Below are 16,213 nucleotides of genomic sequence, written 5' to 3'. Positions count from 1 at the left end.
GGCATACAGTTTGTATATGCCCTTTCTTGCCACAGTGCCTGCAAGTCTCTGATTTGAAATGACAATTAGAACGGTCATGACGTCCACCACAACCAAAACATACGTAACTGTTATTAGAAAAATCATCCTTTAAAACATTTTTTTGTTTCGAATTAAATTTCTTTTTACTCTTCATTTGATCAATGAAATCAGAAGTTCCTGAATTAGAAACTTGAGAATTTTGAGAATGAATTTGTTTTGAACCAGAATTTGGATCAAAATTTATATTTACCTTTGGTCTTCCCAAAAATTTAAAACGTGGGGGTGCATTATCTACTGAACTAGATACAATTTTAGTCCATACTCGTCCAGGAAACAGTACAGCTCCATCTCTCTCTCTCATCTAATTGCATTATAGTCTGGTACTGCCATCTGGTATGTAAAATAAGAAATAAAAAATTTTTTGGGTATAAGAAATGGATTGTTTTTAATCTTTCCAGTACGTTACTTTTGAACACTCCAGCCCGGAAATATCATGGGCACGAGAAATAGAGGGTGAAACCTTGATCCATCATTTCAACGAGCACGAGAGGGGGAAGGGGTTAAGTCAAATATAGACTTGCAGATGCATTAGCAATAAACATGATGCACTCATGTTTGTGTTAGGGAATTTTTTTTTTTAAATGACAATAACACTGGTAAACAAAAGCTAATGATTCAAAAGAAAAGCTCTGAAACAAAATATACAGGAGAATTTATTCACCAATTTTGTTTTTTTTGAACAATATGGGGGCGGGATCAGAAACAAATGAAGTTTGATAAAACCAATGTACAATAGACTTTTACAATTATAAAATACAACATTAAAAGGAAAATTAATAACTTCAATAATTTAATATATATAATTCATTAATATTCTACATAATTGATTCAATAAATTCCAAAAATCACACACATTTATATATGTAAAGAAGTTCATAAATAAAAACTAACTGCACAAAAATGCTAAAACATTTTTTCAGTGGGTACGTACAATATAAACATGCATTATCTGTACAAAAGAACCAATTCATTAGTTCTCATGCATGCAAAGAATTGTCTAGCAAATGCATTCATTCTGTATAAACAAATTACAATTCATGCATGAAATGAAAAGAGCATTATTTCATTGTGCTGAGTCGTAATGACACACTCCCTCGCATTTATAAACATGACCTGGTTTTGTACATAATGATAGCAAACTGTTAGTTCATTTCTTCACTCATTCAGAAGGAACATTCAATATGACTGAGTCTGTATGATATAAAATAAAATGATTTCATTAGTTCATCCATTTCCGACAATTAGGTGCTTTACACAAACAAGGTATTTTGTGCTGATCGTCTTCCACTTCAAATTTATAGTCATAAGACAGCTCTTCTCCTCTGCTTATTCTACGATTTGCAATAATTAAAATTTTATTGTCTCTGTCAATCTGAACATTTTCAGCAACACAATTGGGATTGCAAGAGTGATTGATGTACCGAGCAAGTCCACCACAAATAGTTGCATCTATAACACGATTTTCATCCAAACGAAACATATATATTCCACGATTCTGAAATGAAACGGAGAAAGTCATTTTAAGGTTATGATAACCAAAAACCCAAAACAAAGAAAATACAACTTGTGCTTTACAGACCTGTGCATCATATATAGCTTCATTACGCTCAGCTATTTCATTTCGTATCAACTGCCCAATATATTCTATCACCATTGTATGTTTCTCTAAGTCTCTTGCAGCATACAATCCAAGTCCCTGTATAAAAACAATGCAATGTGAATTAAATAACTTGTGTAGTACACTCAGATTGTCCATTCTGCAGTTTAGGCTGCATCACTCTATAATTATTTTATGCACGACCTACAGCATATAATAAAATCATACATATTTATGCATTTCTGTTTTGAAACAAGAGACAATTACATTAATGTACCAAAATCCTTTCGGTTAACAGTAAATGAGGGCTTGGGAGTATGTAGATAATCCTGTGATGATGTACAGCTACTCTGCAAAGCCACCTTTCACTGAGTGTGGACCATGACAGAAAATACTAGTATGCATTTGCCAGCAAAAATTGCATAAGACAGTTAAGACCAGTTACATGAAAATAATGCTTGGAATGTAAAAAAGGAGACTACTGTAGTTATGTTCTCATGTTTTGAAATATAACTGAATAACTTGAAAAAAAAAATTTTAATGCATGAGTGAACCAATTGAAAACCTATAAATAAATATGGAATATTTCCCACTGAGTAAAATGTTTCTACAAATCACAAAAAAAATGAAGAAGAACTTTTGATAACCTGTTCAAAAATGAACCAATCAATATGAAATTTGCATAAATTGTTCAGAAATAATACTGAAAAAAAAACTAAAACATGCAAGTTAAATTATGTACAGCAGATAGATTATGTCATGTGCAAGTAGCATAAAAATGCATGTTTATTTTGTGATTGTGAGATCAAAGGTCTGGGATGGCCACTTTCTTTGAATGACATATACAGGCTGTCTACAAGATACACAAAGGAAAATTTGATGGCATTTCCTTGATCTTTCCTTGTCTGACCAAATGAGCTTTGCTGGACTTTTTTGTTATAACAGTGATACCCAACATGATACCCACTATACCATGGCGCCTGGAAGCAACAAACAAGAGGCTATGTATCAATGGCAACAACTACGTTACAGTTAATTGTTTAAATGCCAAACTATGAACAAAGTCACTTATTGTTTCGAAATTTGGAATTGGAGGTCTATTAACATGCCTAAAAATAGATCAACTTTGAAATTTGAGGAAAAAAATTTTTTTCTTTGTTTTTCATGATGTTACATAAATGGAACACTGGCACTTCGAGAGAAGTGAAAGCAGAAACTGGTATCCCCTACATTCTGTTATGACTGAATCTGGAGTACAGTTTATTTCTGGAGTGCAGTTTATCACACAAAATTTCTATTTTCTACTACAAATTCACAACACATATCGGTTTTTCTAACACAAAAATGTGTGCAGAAACTTCAATTTTTTTTCTAATGTCTGTGATAAAAGATGGAAAACATCTTTGATGGACCCATTTGTCACATTGGTAGCATTTATACATTGTGTTATTTTGGCAAACCTTACATCATTCTTGCATTGCAGACACAATGTAATGGCCATCAGATGACCTGACATCTTTTTTCAGTTGGACCTGGACATTCAACATGGACCTGGATGAATGGTTGGTTAACCCTTCCTTCATTCCTAGAAGGTTCTCATTGTTATTTCTCTACCGAATTCCAAATGTGCAATATGATCCGCTTCTCGCAACTTTGAATGAATTATCCCGTGTGCTATAATGGTCATATGGCAAATCTTTTCCAATGGAATCCACAGCTGTGGTTTTCATGGGGTTCTTGAAAGAATGTTTTTTATCCCATGCAATAGTTTTTTCAGATTGCTCAAAACCTTCTTGCCTTTTCTTGAAATTTTCACACTAGTGCTGCTCTCACGTTTACTGCTTTGCGCTTATTACACTTACATCTTTTATTACTCCTTGTGCTTTCTGCCCTATATCTTTTGAAGAACACACTGCTTTTGGAGTTTCAATCTCAGTTTGATTAGTCTGCAGTTTGCAAAAACATGCATTCCTAAGAATGCAAGAATAAAAAATTACTCACCCAATATAAAAAATCCACCCCAAAAATCACATTCCTCTCTGTGTCATATTACCTAGAAAATTGGCACCTATATACATGTCGAATGATTTCAACACCCTGTGGTTCAAATAGGAAAATCGAAGCAGCGCACTGCCTGCACCTTAGATATCCCTAGAGTACTGTTGTCTTGAAAGACAAATGTTCCATAAATGAATGCATTTTTGAATGCACGTAGCTTGTTTATGTGTAGCAGTACAAAGAAACTGATTAATTTACTTTGATATATTAAGAGGTAGAAACACAAAAGAATTTTAAATTTACTTCGAAATTGAAATTTTGGTAAATTTTAATCAAAACGGGAGAAAAATGTGCAAGAAATGTAAAAAAAAAATGATTACGTCTATATGGCGTATCAGAGACATGATAGTATAAAAGTGAAAAGCTATCAAACTTGTTTTCATTTACAGAAAAATTGCTGAAGTCATTGCATATCTTGTACAAGGAAATTATTTGAGTACTTCATTTTCAATCAGTTAATTTGTTCTTTGACAATAAAAGCAAGAGATAGTGAATTATAGAGTAAACATATACAAGAAAAAACACTTATTTTAACATGATTTTCTCAGATTGCAGTTTTTAATACAGGCCTTTTTAATACAGTTCCTACAACAGGCAAAATGACTAATGAGGTGGCCGAAAAAAGGATGTTATGAAAATATTATACAATGTCCATACAAAAAATATTTATGGTTGTCTTATTCTAATTATTTATAGCTTCTCGATTTACTCCAACATGTTTATCGTATTTCTTTTTAAATGTGTCAATTAAAAAGCTCATCCATAAGATTTAAAAAAAACTGCCCCAAAAATTCTGAAATTTTGCAGAAATATTTATTTGACATATGTTAGTAAAATATACCTAAAACTTAAATATCTGTCTATTCGTTAGAATTTTATGAATTTTTAAAGTTTGAAAAAAAAATACATGAATTTCAAAAACTTAAAAATTCAACATTTTTTACACAGTACTTCCCATTAATCAATTGCCAAATCAGAAGTATATTTTCTAACACATGTTGAATAAAAATTTCTGCAAAATATCAGAATTTTTGGGGCAGTAGTCTTTTTTTTTTATCTTATGGATGAGCTAGCTCAAACATTGCAATCTGAGAAAATTATATGTTCAAAGTGTTTACTTGTATACTGTTACTTTACGTTTGATTCATTATTTATTTATTTTATCATGAAAGAAATTAGCCAATTACCACAGAAGTTTTAGTAGTCTGTTTGCAATTGAATGAATTATTTTTCAAAATTCGACCTTAAGGATAGTGAGATCCCTTAACTAGTCAAGTGGTTACATCGGCATTTGCCGTTGCTGCCATACGTAATGGTGGTGCCTACGACGACATTTGCCGATGCACAGACTTTTCGGTTTTTTTCACATAGATATGACGAAATAATTTGTCATTCATGTGCTGCCATCTGTACAGCCATCCTTCTACTTTATTATCTCATCACTAGATGGAGTTGAACAATTATATTTCAAGGTCTCAGATTCTTACTATTATCTTTGTCATGTTTTGCAAAACTCTGCATCCCCCCCTCGCTTTTTTTTTCTTTTTTTTTTTTTAAATTTCCGATTCCCTTGCGAAGATGCATCTGTTTTATTACTCATATATCTTTTAGCAAAGGTTCAACTACTATGGTTCCACATAAAAAATCCATCAACAACATTTCTTTTAGTCACAGGACATTATGACCCCATCCCCCTTTGGGGTGTCATATTACGTCTCGACACATTCAAGCTATAAAAAAACATGCTATAAAAAATATTTTAATATTTAAAATTTCCAAGAAGAGGAAAAAAAAGGGAAAAAGTGGGCACTGCGGGTAACGCTCAGAGATATTAATTTGACAGTTGACTGGTTAGGGGCCGTTCAAGTACTACGTCATCATCAATGTGGGGGAGGGTTTCCGATTTGCTGACAAGGGGGTTTTGGATAATGCTTACATCATCAACCACCCTCTATGAAAATATGAGTTAGGATTCAGAGGGGCAGAAGCTGATGACAAAATTTTGCTGATAGGGGGTGGGGGGGTCAGCATTTTGCTGACAAGGGGTGGGGGGTCAAAAATGGCTAAAAATTTGCTTACGTAATACTTGAACGGCTTCTTAAGCAGGTTGAAATACAGTATCTGAAATATATTGACCCAAAGTGTATCCCAAAAGAAAACCTCATTGTAGTAGGCAACACAGTACAAGTTTACATGAAGACAAAAACATTCAAAGATAGGCCTAAATAACATGATCATTATACCTGAATACGACTTCTGGCCAAGTAAACGTTATTTCTCCACTCAGTTTTCATTTTACGATACTGTGATGATTTGGAATGAACAAATTGTTTGACATATGGAGAACTGATTTCGATAGCGCCGCCGAAAGATGTATGAAATGTACATCGTGAACTATTACTTGTGTGCAAAGTATGAGACCTGAAAAACAAGAAGTCCTTCATTATTATTTTTAAAACAAATCTACATATATACACTGGTGAAATAAATTAAGAGAATTTGCATATTTTAACAAATTTCATGAAAAGAACTGAACTGAATGTAAAACCCCTGCTTCTAGACAAAAATGCAAATCTTGTACGTCAAATACGTAAGCGTACACGTGTGTGTAGGCGGAGCCAGTAGAGAAACAGGCTTTATAAGCGCGCGTAAGTTAAGACGCATATCGTTCGCTAGCACACCTTGGCAAATTTCTTGGTGTTATTTTGCAGCAATCGGTTAATTTCAAATTGTAACAGTAAAAATGAGTAACCACCAACGTTTAGATGATGGAATGAGGTGGCGAATTATGGGGAGGCTAGAAGCAGGCCAATCTCAAGTCCAGATTTGTAGAGAGTTCAATTTAACGCCCAGCGTCGTGTGTAACTTATGGAAACAGTTCCAGAAAGCCTGGGCAAGGTCGTCCAAGAGCCACGATGGCCAGAGAAGATCGCCATTTGTCGATTATAGTGAGGCGTAACAGGAGTGCTACAGCTTCTCAGCTCTCTCGTGACTTGTATGCAGCCACAGGAATCCGTGTATCAAGGGTGACTGTTTCCAAAAGACTTCATGAGAGAGGGTTGTTTGCAAGAAGACCTGCTGTTTGCGTCCTGCTCACTTCTACAGACAGGAGAATCCGTTTATCATGGTGCAGAGAGCATAGAGATTGGAGTATGGATCAATGGACGACCGTTCTCTTCACTGATGAGTCCTGGTTCAGCCTAAGCACCGATTCTCGCCGTATGTTCATATGGAGAGAACCAGGGACCCGCTACCTACCCCCCAATGTCTGCGAAATCGACCATTATGGCGGAGGAGGTTTAATTGTCTGGGCAGGCATCATGTTGGATGGCCGCACACCTCTCCATGTCTTTGAAAGAGGCACTGTGGCTTGTGTGAGGTATAGGGATGAGGTCTTGGAGTCCTATGTTCGCCTTTTCAGGGGTGCAGTTGGCCCTGAGTTCATTTCAATGGACGATAACGCGAGGCCACATAGAGCTCTTCCGCTCGACGATTTTCTAGAGAGTGAGGATATTCGCCGGATGGATTGGCCAGCCAGATCTCCAGACCTTAACCCTATAAAGCATGTCTGGGACGCTCTGGGGAGGGCAATTGCAACTCACAACCCCCCTCCGGGAACCATCCAGGGAATGAAAACAGCATTGCTGAACGAGTGGGACCAATTGCCACAGGAAATGATAAACTGCCTTATTTCAAGTATGAAGTCACGCTGTGAGACCTGTATATCTGTAAGAGGGGACCATACCCCCTATTAACACATTTTTTTGTTTATTCTGCAACCGCTGTTTCATACCTTCCGACTCCAACAAGTGTTACGCACGATCATGCATGTGTATTACAATTATTGAATGGTTATTTGTTTTGTATTGTATCAATGTATGTACATATCAAATTTCATTAAAATCAGTACAGTAGTTCTAGAGATAATCGACCAAGTCTGCAAATTCTCTTAATTTCTTACACCAGTGTATATATAGAGAGGGGGAGGGGGGGGGAATAGGAAAGGTAGATACAAGTATGCAGTTCAGTAAGTCACCTGCAATTTTTTTGCTGTTGGCAGCAGGGCAATTAAAAATTATATGACCAAGTTAACATGTAAAATTCAGTGTCTCAAAAACCCATCATTATTGATGACATCCTTGTTGTCTTCAATTTATTAGGTAAAATGTGATTTTGTAATGTCGGTGTGTAACTTTTCCACCATCTATTGGGAATCTTAATTTTTCTGTAGATAGAAGATTGATGAAAGCTTCCAAGTTTCAAGTTATGAAGAACATTTTCTACAGAACAATATGGTGACGCTAGAATGTAGCTGTATTGCAGGGTGTTGCTATCTATGAACAATTTTAAAAAGCAATACAAGGACAGCTAAGCTTATGCACATAACTGTGATGCAAGTTTTCTCTGATAAGATGAAATAAAATTTAGGAGCAAAGAAAGCAAATGCTGGTCAAGTCCATAAAAGGGGTGATTGCAATGAAAAAGTCCTGAAATCACAAGAAAAACTTTGGAAACTCCATTGAAAAACCAATTTTCTCAAGAAGTTTGATATACAATGAAAAGTCCATCTGCCCAGCCTGTGAAAAATCCTACAATGACGATTGGACTCAGTGTGGAATATGTAAGGAGTTGTAGCTCAAGTTACAAAGTTATGAGGGCATTTGTTTGAGACTAGTCAAATCTTTGGGTACATGCTCTTTGCCCCACCTATCTACATACTCTTACTCAATAAGGCAGAAAGAGTATGCAATCTAAATTTATTTGTTTACATTTATAACTCATTTGTTCATGAAGTAACAACTTTCATTTCTTTCACTTCTATTCCTGATTTGATAAACTATGTATCATGAAATTTTTGGGACTTCATCTCTTCAAATTTCATTTTGATATTCAAAAGTCCACTAGGAATGTACTCTAACCCATCTTTCCCCTATACAGTTCAGGCTGTCCCAAATTGTTAGCACCGTCTTTACAAGCATACTTTCAATTACAAAAAGTTTTCAAATGACATGCAGTTACTTAAAATCTGAACATTTATTTTAGGGGTCATACACATAAGAAAATGAATTAATTTTTTCTGCAGTCCTTGTGTGCTCAAAAACCCAATTAGAAAGTTTTTGCCTGGTCTCTCCTGATGCAAAACAAGAAGAAAATTACACATTTCTATGGGCTATATTCACCGAGATATTCGAATTCGAAAAAACGGAGGAAAGTTGGGAAAAACAGTGGTAACGTTTTACCCACATTTAACACTGTTTTTCCCCCAACTTCCCTTCATTTTTTTAAATTTGAATATCTCCGAGAATATTGCACTTAGAAACATGGAATTTTTTTTGTTGGCATCAGAAGATACAGAGCAACAACTTTCTAACTGGGTTTTTGAACACACAAGGACTGGATACAAAGTTAATTCCTTCATTTTCTTATGTGTATACGACCCTCTAAGATAAATTTAAAGTAACTGCACATTATTTGAAAACTTTTTGTAATTGAAAGTATGTTTGTAAAGTCAACGGTTACAGAGATATCTGCTGTGCAAACAATTTGGGACAGCCTGTATATATAAATTTGAAAATTGGGACATAGAGAAAAAATTAATAGATGTGAACATTATATGTATTTCATTACCTTTTCACGTGAGTCCTAAGTTTTGGTTCAGAACGAGCACAGCCTGTAGGATTTATAGCCAAAGGAAGTTCCAAAAATGGAGATCGTCCATAGCGGAAATTATAATCTTGCAAAGTGTCGACACCAGGAAGCTGAGAAAAAAAAACCATTTTGAAACACATATGCTATTATTTATGCATCATGAAAATTGCTTTACTTATAACACTTACATAATTACAATAAGAATTCTAGATTCATTGGAAGAATCACTGTACGCAAATGATATCTGATAGATAAAAAAAGAATATAGAAGTGGTATAGAAATACATTATAACCTTGTTTTTGAATCAATATGTTTGCTTGTGACTGAAGAGGGGCAAAACAGTTTAGCACTAGCAAATACAAAAAAATTTCACCTCTGACAACAGCTATGTAATGCATCTGTGCTATTTTGAAAGAGTAAAAAAAAGAGGTTCTGTACCATACGGAATTTCTCCCCAGTATTTTTTTTTTTGTCACGTTCACTTACAATTAGGCAAACCACGAAATGGGGGAAGGGATTTAGTCTATTTTTCCTTGTGCATGAACATGATGTAGAGCAGTGTAAGGTTGATTTCCTAGTGCTTCATTTTTGAATGCAAAAATACACTATAATCTATATCAGTGTTTCCCCAAAGTGGACAATGGAATGACCCGGGGGGCAATAGAAGCTACAAGTATAACACAGAATCCTATGGGTTTGCTTGAATCAGGGGATGATGAGAGAAAAAAATTTCTGCAGAAGGGGGCGATAGAACAATTTGGGGAACTATGAGCTATGCTCTAAACCACTCCCCCTTTTTTTTGGCAAACACCTATGGTATTCTATGTTTCAAAAATTTATTACAGGAAAATAAAGTCCAAGAATAAAAATATTGCACACATTTCAAAATAAATTGGATAATGTTTAACCTAATTGAAGGAAATATAAAATCATGTAAATTCTACAATATATGAATACATAAACTTTTGAAATAAACAAAATATAAATGTAGACTTAATGCTTACAAAATTTATTCAAATTTATATTACTATTCATTGATAAATGATTACACAAATTGATAATACTTGGAATAAAATGGCAAAGTAAATTATTCCTCATTTTATAACGGAATATAGTATATATAACGGATAGTATACAATAAATATGTGTAAGTTTATGAACTAAGTGAATATAAAGCCCAGAATAAGAGCTTCAACGACTGAACTGCCTATGTTATTTTTCATCATATTACTCATGGCATATACAAATCTGTGAGTTTCCCCCAGTTAATTTTACTCATGATGATTATATGCCAGAGAGGCACCAAAATGATGTTTTACACAGGTGAGAATTTTGTCTCAAGTCTTCCTGCTCCTTCACATGGTGCACAGGGGCTGTTATACATATTTTTTAATAAAGATACCCATGAAAAATTGACCCGGGTGTGCATAGAAGATAATGACCTATGCAAACCACATTCCTAGATAGAGATGTGAGGTGAGAATATTCTCCTGGATGTAAAAATTGGAGAATAATCGAGAATATTTATTTTTCTTTTAAATAATTTAAATTTTTTTACTAATTTTGTTTATACTATGAAATATAAATCAGTTTTCATAGCCTGAAACATTTACAACAAAACAATTTTTGGTATAATCACCCCCAATGGCAACTTTTAAAATCTTTTTCCATCTCAAAGCAATGTAGCCTGAAAGGGATGTCCGTTAAAAAAAAGGAGAGGTCTAGGATGATTTATTTCATACGTTTCTTAGATCATCTCTTATTTTATGATACAGACCAATGTTTCTCATAATATTCAGATCTGGGAAGGAGCGATTGCCATCCTCTGGAAATGTGTCTGTTTTGGAATAGGCTATAAACTGTATATCCCAATACAATTACCCCTGGTATGCAGAATATGATAATGATGTTACAAAAATGGTCACTGTAGCTGCGAGGGATGCTAGCTTGTTACCTTATTATTTTCATTATCAGTGTCTCTACCACATACCCACAGAAAAGCTTTGTGAATTTTTTTTTACCTCTGCTGGTCTGCCTAAATAAGCTTTGCTGGAATCTTACATCAAATACCTTTCAAATAAACCAACCACGACCATGGTCTAGACAAAGTAATTTTGATTAATGCACAACTAGGAACCATTTTCCATTGAACACTAAACATGCCAGTGAATGGCATATCAAAAGAAAGAATAGTAGAAAATGAATAATAGAAAACTTGGAAGCAAAACAAGAGACTGAAAATCTGTTAAAGATGCTGGAAAATAAAATACATGTGGCAATCACAAATCAAAGATAAGGAGCTTTGGAAGAAATAGAATTGCAGGGAGGAAAGATGATGTCATGGAAAAGTCACCTTTTATTATGACATAACTTAAAAATTTCTTAAGGGAAAATTTTGTTTTTGGTGCAAGATGGTGCCGAATTGAAGAATTTTTGTATTTTTGTAGCAGAATGTAGCAAACGAGGGAAAATTGTCAAAATTGTAGCAGAATGTAGTAGACATCTGAAATTGTAGCAGTTTGTAGCAATTGTAGCAGATTTTCCACTCCTGCAAATTTTAGGAAAAATTCACGTAATATTCAAACATGATTGTAAAAAATTTTGTTAATGAAATTTTTTGTGATTTTCACAGCACATTTGAGCTATTGATGTTGCAGGTTATGAAGCAAAATTTAAAGAATTGAATGTGCTTATAAATTACATCCAAATATGTTAATGCAAATGAGAATATTTTGATATTGCATCCTACACTTTGTTTATAAAACACTGTAATTCAAAAATATATGCGATACATCTTAAATTTTAGTTCATAACCTCAGCAATATATAGAAAGTATCATATTAAAATTTTGTAATGACACAATGAATAGATTTTTAGAAATCACGTCACAAACTCAAGTAAAATGTCAAAAATATCATTCTTCGTAAAACATGTTTACAATATTTATTCACTGATTACTTGCATGTACAAACGCAACACTAAAGTAGATGTAACTGTGGTTCTGAGTGTCATATAAACAAAACAAGGCCTGTTTAGGAATCACAAAGAATAAGACTTTCATAAAAAATAAAAAGCGATTATTTTCTTCCAAAATGATGTTTTCAAAGTAGTTAGTAGGTCATAGAAAATAGATGGGGGATCAAACTTCTATTCTCTGACGACCACCTCCACCAAATACAAATACAATGCCACAACAGGCAAAATGCCCAACAAGGTGGCTGAGAAAAAGATGCCCATAAAAATATGGATGTCATATTTCAAAAATACAGCAACCCAATTAAAAATGCAATTAACAAAAATTATAAACAATATATACATGTGATAAATATCATACAATGCCCATATAGAATACTTATGGTTGTCTTATTCTAAGTATGTATAGCTTCTCAATTTATCCCGTATTTACAGTATTTCTTTTTAAACGTGTCACTTGTGTTACAATTCACTACCTCCGGGGGTAAGCTATTCCATTTATTAACAACCCTATTAGAGAAAAATTCCCTGCGACACCATAACCTTGCATTGTCCCTCACCAATCGATACTGGTGTCCCCTTGTAAAAGCAGTCGATTGGCGGTGTACTAAAAGTAGGAGTTGCCCATGCTGAATTATTGTTAGTTATATTCACTGCACAGATTTTCCACATTAGACCAAAAAACTACCACTCTCACTAGACTTACATGCTTCTTCCTCATCGAATGGACTTATCGTTCCAACCATACTGAATTATCCCTTTCTCAACAACTGGATGGCTGAACCTGAACCAAGCAAATGCAATGAGCATTTCTGGCTCTTCCCATACGTGACTCGAGCATAGAGAAATTCAACACATGGGATGGTATTACTCCACATTAGCCACACCACTGTCAACCTTTTCTGATCTAGAAATTCCAATTGAAATCATTGATGGTTTGGCTTTCATAGCCATCATGGGGAATAATACCAATTAGAATGGCATACCTGTTACATTGTGATCAGTTGTATGAGCTCAACTTCATTCAATTTGTTGATATGTACACTACCATTCTGATTTCTGACTACACGTAAAACTTCAAAAATTATACAGATATGTATTGTGCATTTGCATGATACCAATACTGATTTTTATTTCTGATATGATTGGGGAATAATATACATAAATTATTTTTTGTGAATTCAAAATTTTATAAGTTGAATATTTGGCTCCAAAATGTCAAATATTGCTAATTGGAATCGCTTCAGAATTTTACCACTGAAATGTATTTTTCAGAAAAATGTTTGATATTTATGTTTTATTGGACCTAAAGATGAAATAAATTGATAGAAAAAATAATTTCAATTGTCTAAAAATATTCAGGTCAGAAATGATTGATTGTGTGGTTATATTTTTAAAAAGATTCTGAAAATAAGCATTAAAAAAAGTCTATAGTTTTTAATCCTCAGACTCAGCATAAATTGATCCTGAAAAAGTTCAGAATTCTCTTTGGTTGATAAAGCTTTGCTGATTGGATAGATCTACCAAAATGAGGGAATCAACTGTTTTAGCTTCACAAAGTTTTTACACAGAAACAGATAAAATAACATTTGAGGATTATGATGACAAAGTCAATGTTCTCAGAAATCATCAACAAATAAGGCAAATATATGGAAAATACAAGACTCTCAATGCATTTTGACACACAGTGGGTGTCATCTTCAGAGGAAAAATATATAACCACTAATTATGCTGACTGAGGATTCCATTTGGGTTGGATATAGAATCTTAACTTTCAGTTGCTCAGCGGAAAAAATTAAGTCTGTACACTTCAAATGTCATGGTCAGAATGAAGCTGAGAGCCTGTGCAAAAGGCAACTATAACATTCTGATAGATGTTAAATGCTCTCGCTATATAAGTATGATATGCAGAGAGGTCCTCTTGCATGAGACAAGATATTGAATAAGGTGGTAGTGAGATCGAGAAAGGCTTACGATAGACAAAGGTTTGGAAATGTGATTTCTGTTTGGTTACTAATATGTCCAAGAAAATAGTTCATTATTTGTTTCAAATTTGGCTGTATAAACTAAACACCTCTGTCTATCGTAAGCCTTTCTCAGTCTCGCTACCACCTCATTTTAGGTCTTGTCATCCCATGCAACAGAAACTTTCAGTGCTTTGTACTTATGTAACGAGAGCATCTAACATATAATCAAAGTGGAACACATTAGATCGTGAACTTAAAACCATCAGAGCAATTGCTAAAGATGGAGGTTCAACACCAAGATCATTGACAAAATAAGTAGAAAAGTCATGAATCAGCACAAGGAATCACCTTAGTAAACATTACAGAGAGGCTATTCAAAGAAAGTGTAGTCATATCCTAAGATCTAATAGTCTCACTGAAGATAAACTGATTCTCAAAAAGTTTAACCAAATGCCCATAGATGTGTCTACTAAAATTTAGGTTCTAAGCTTCCCCCTAAAGATGTTATACCACTGAATAAACAATAGGACATTTATTACATTCCATGCGATGATTACCCTCTTGTTTTTATGGATCTTGTCTGTCCTATATGACCAAGATTAAATGAGAGCGCTCGCTGTGTTGAGAATCAAGAATATATGAAAAATTGGCCATTACCGCTCACTGCTGGCAAGAGCACCATAGATTTAAATTTCAGGACGTGAGAGTTTTTCACAAAGTAAAGTCCATGGTTGATTTAGACTTCTACAAAGGAACATATACTCGGGCCTTCAAAGTACATATTAGTAAATGATAACAAATCAACACCACTGATCGCAATGCCATGGCTTAGATTCATTACGAGCAGCAATTTAAGACAATTCAAATAGACCAATCAGGTAGCTCTATTTTGCAAGGAGCTAATCAGGGCATTACAGTAGACTTACATACAGGCTCTCAGCTTTACTCCGACCACGATGTTTGACATGTACACAGACATACTTTCTTCTCACTGAAGCAACCAAGAGTTAAGATTTGGTATCCAATCCAAGTGGGATCCACGGTCAGCATGATTAGTGGTTATACATTTTTCCTCTGAAGACGACGGCCACTGTGTGTCAAAATATATTAGGAGTTTTGTACATTCCACATATTTGCCTTATTCATTGGTCATTTCTGAATATTATAAGGAAAAGTTTATTTACTCTTCCATAAAGTCAGTGTCTACTACAGGAAATTTTTTTTAACTTTTTTTGCAAAGTAAAATATCAATTGATGACATGAATTTTGGTGGAAACAGTTTTCTCCCATAGCCATTTTCTCAATTTTTATGAATTTTCATAAAGTCTAGCGACTTTTTTTTCTTTTTTGCCCACCCTACTTTAAAATAATAACAGTATACTCACAGATTCAACTATTCGAAGCACAGCAGGTTCTGTTAAACCAAAAAGATCATCACCTGTGATAAAATCTGGAAATATTTTGATAGTCTTGGCCTGTTTCCTCATTTTCTCTATTGGATACAATACTTTCTGCCACAATCCTAAAAGAACAAAAAGTGAGAATTCATTTATTTGAATTTTTCTATCTTTTTTTTCATGAAAATACTAAATTGAAAAAGACCTTTCATCTAAACTGCATTTTCTTCTTATTATTTTTTTTATTATTCAACATAACCCGTCAAATATTAATATGGTTGCAGATGAGAAGAAAAAATATGAAACCTTTGGATGTTTTATCTTTCAGAACGATATCCTTATGATCAGATTCCTTGACTTGGATATGAAATTCAGGTTTCCCATCAATATCATTAATACTGCAGATGTACTGACAACGTTTGCCTAGTTTTCTCATACTCCAGTAAAACCTTATGGCTTTATAACCAACCTGAAAAATATTCTTGTCATT

At 34.1% G+C, this 16,213-nt stretch overlaps 1 protein-coding gene across 3 annotated transcripts in view; it reads right to left on the bottom strand.

Annotated features, from left to right (window-relative positions):
• Nucleotides 1–710: 710 nt before the first annotated feature.
• LOC149065784 (histone-lysine N-methyltransferase 2C-like) overlaps nucleotides 711–16,213 on the bottom strand; it is a 385,748-nt gene continuing 370,245 nt past the window's right edge. For all 3 annotated transcript variants that reach the window (XM_089253606.1, XM_089253607.1, XM_089253608.1), the window contains 6 exons: nucleotides 16,030–16,192; nucleotides 15,712–15,848; nucleotides 9,365–9,495; nucleotides 5,980–6,157; nucleotides 1,661–1,777; nucleotides 711–1,576 (listed from right to left, as the gene is read on the bottom strand). In XM_089253606.1, the coding sequence (XP_089109732.1) occupies nucleotides 1,301–1,576; nucleotides 1,661–1,777; nucleotides 5,980–6,157; nucleotides 9,365–9,495; nucleotides 15,712–15,848; nucleotides 16,030–16,192 (1,002 nt within the window). In that variant the 3' untranslated portion in view covers nucleotides 711–1,300. The remainder of the gene's footprint in view (nucleotides 1,577–1,660; nucleotides 1,778–5,979; nucleotides 6,158–9,364; nucleotides 9,496–15,711; nucleotides 15,849–16,029; nucleotides 16,193–16,213) is intronic.

The sequence above is a fragment of the Pholcus phalangioides genome, unplaced genomic scaffold (genome assembly GCF_987345545.1).
Source record: "Pholcus phalangioides strain wild (caught in Gottingen) unplaced genomic scaffold, Ppha-v1.0 ptg000039l_1, whole genome shotgun sequence".
NCBI lineage: Eukaryota > Metazoa > Arthropoda > Arachnida > Araneae > Pholcidae > Pholcus > Pholcus phalangioides.
Note: the sequence above shows the minus strand (reverse complement) of the source record. Positions and strands in the feature narration are given on the sequence as shown.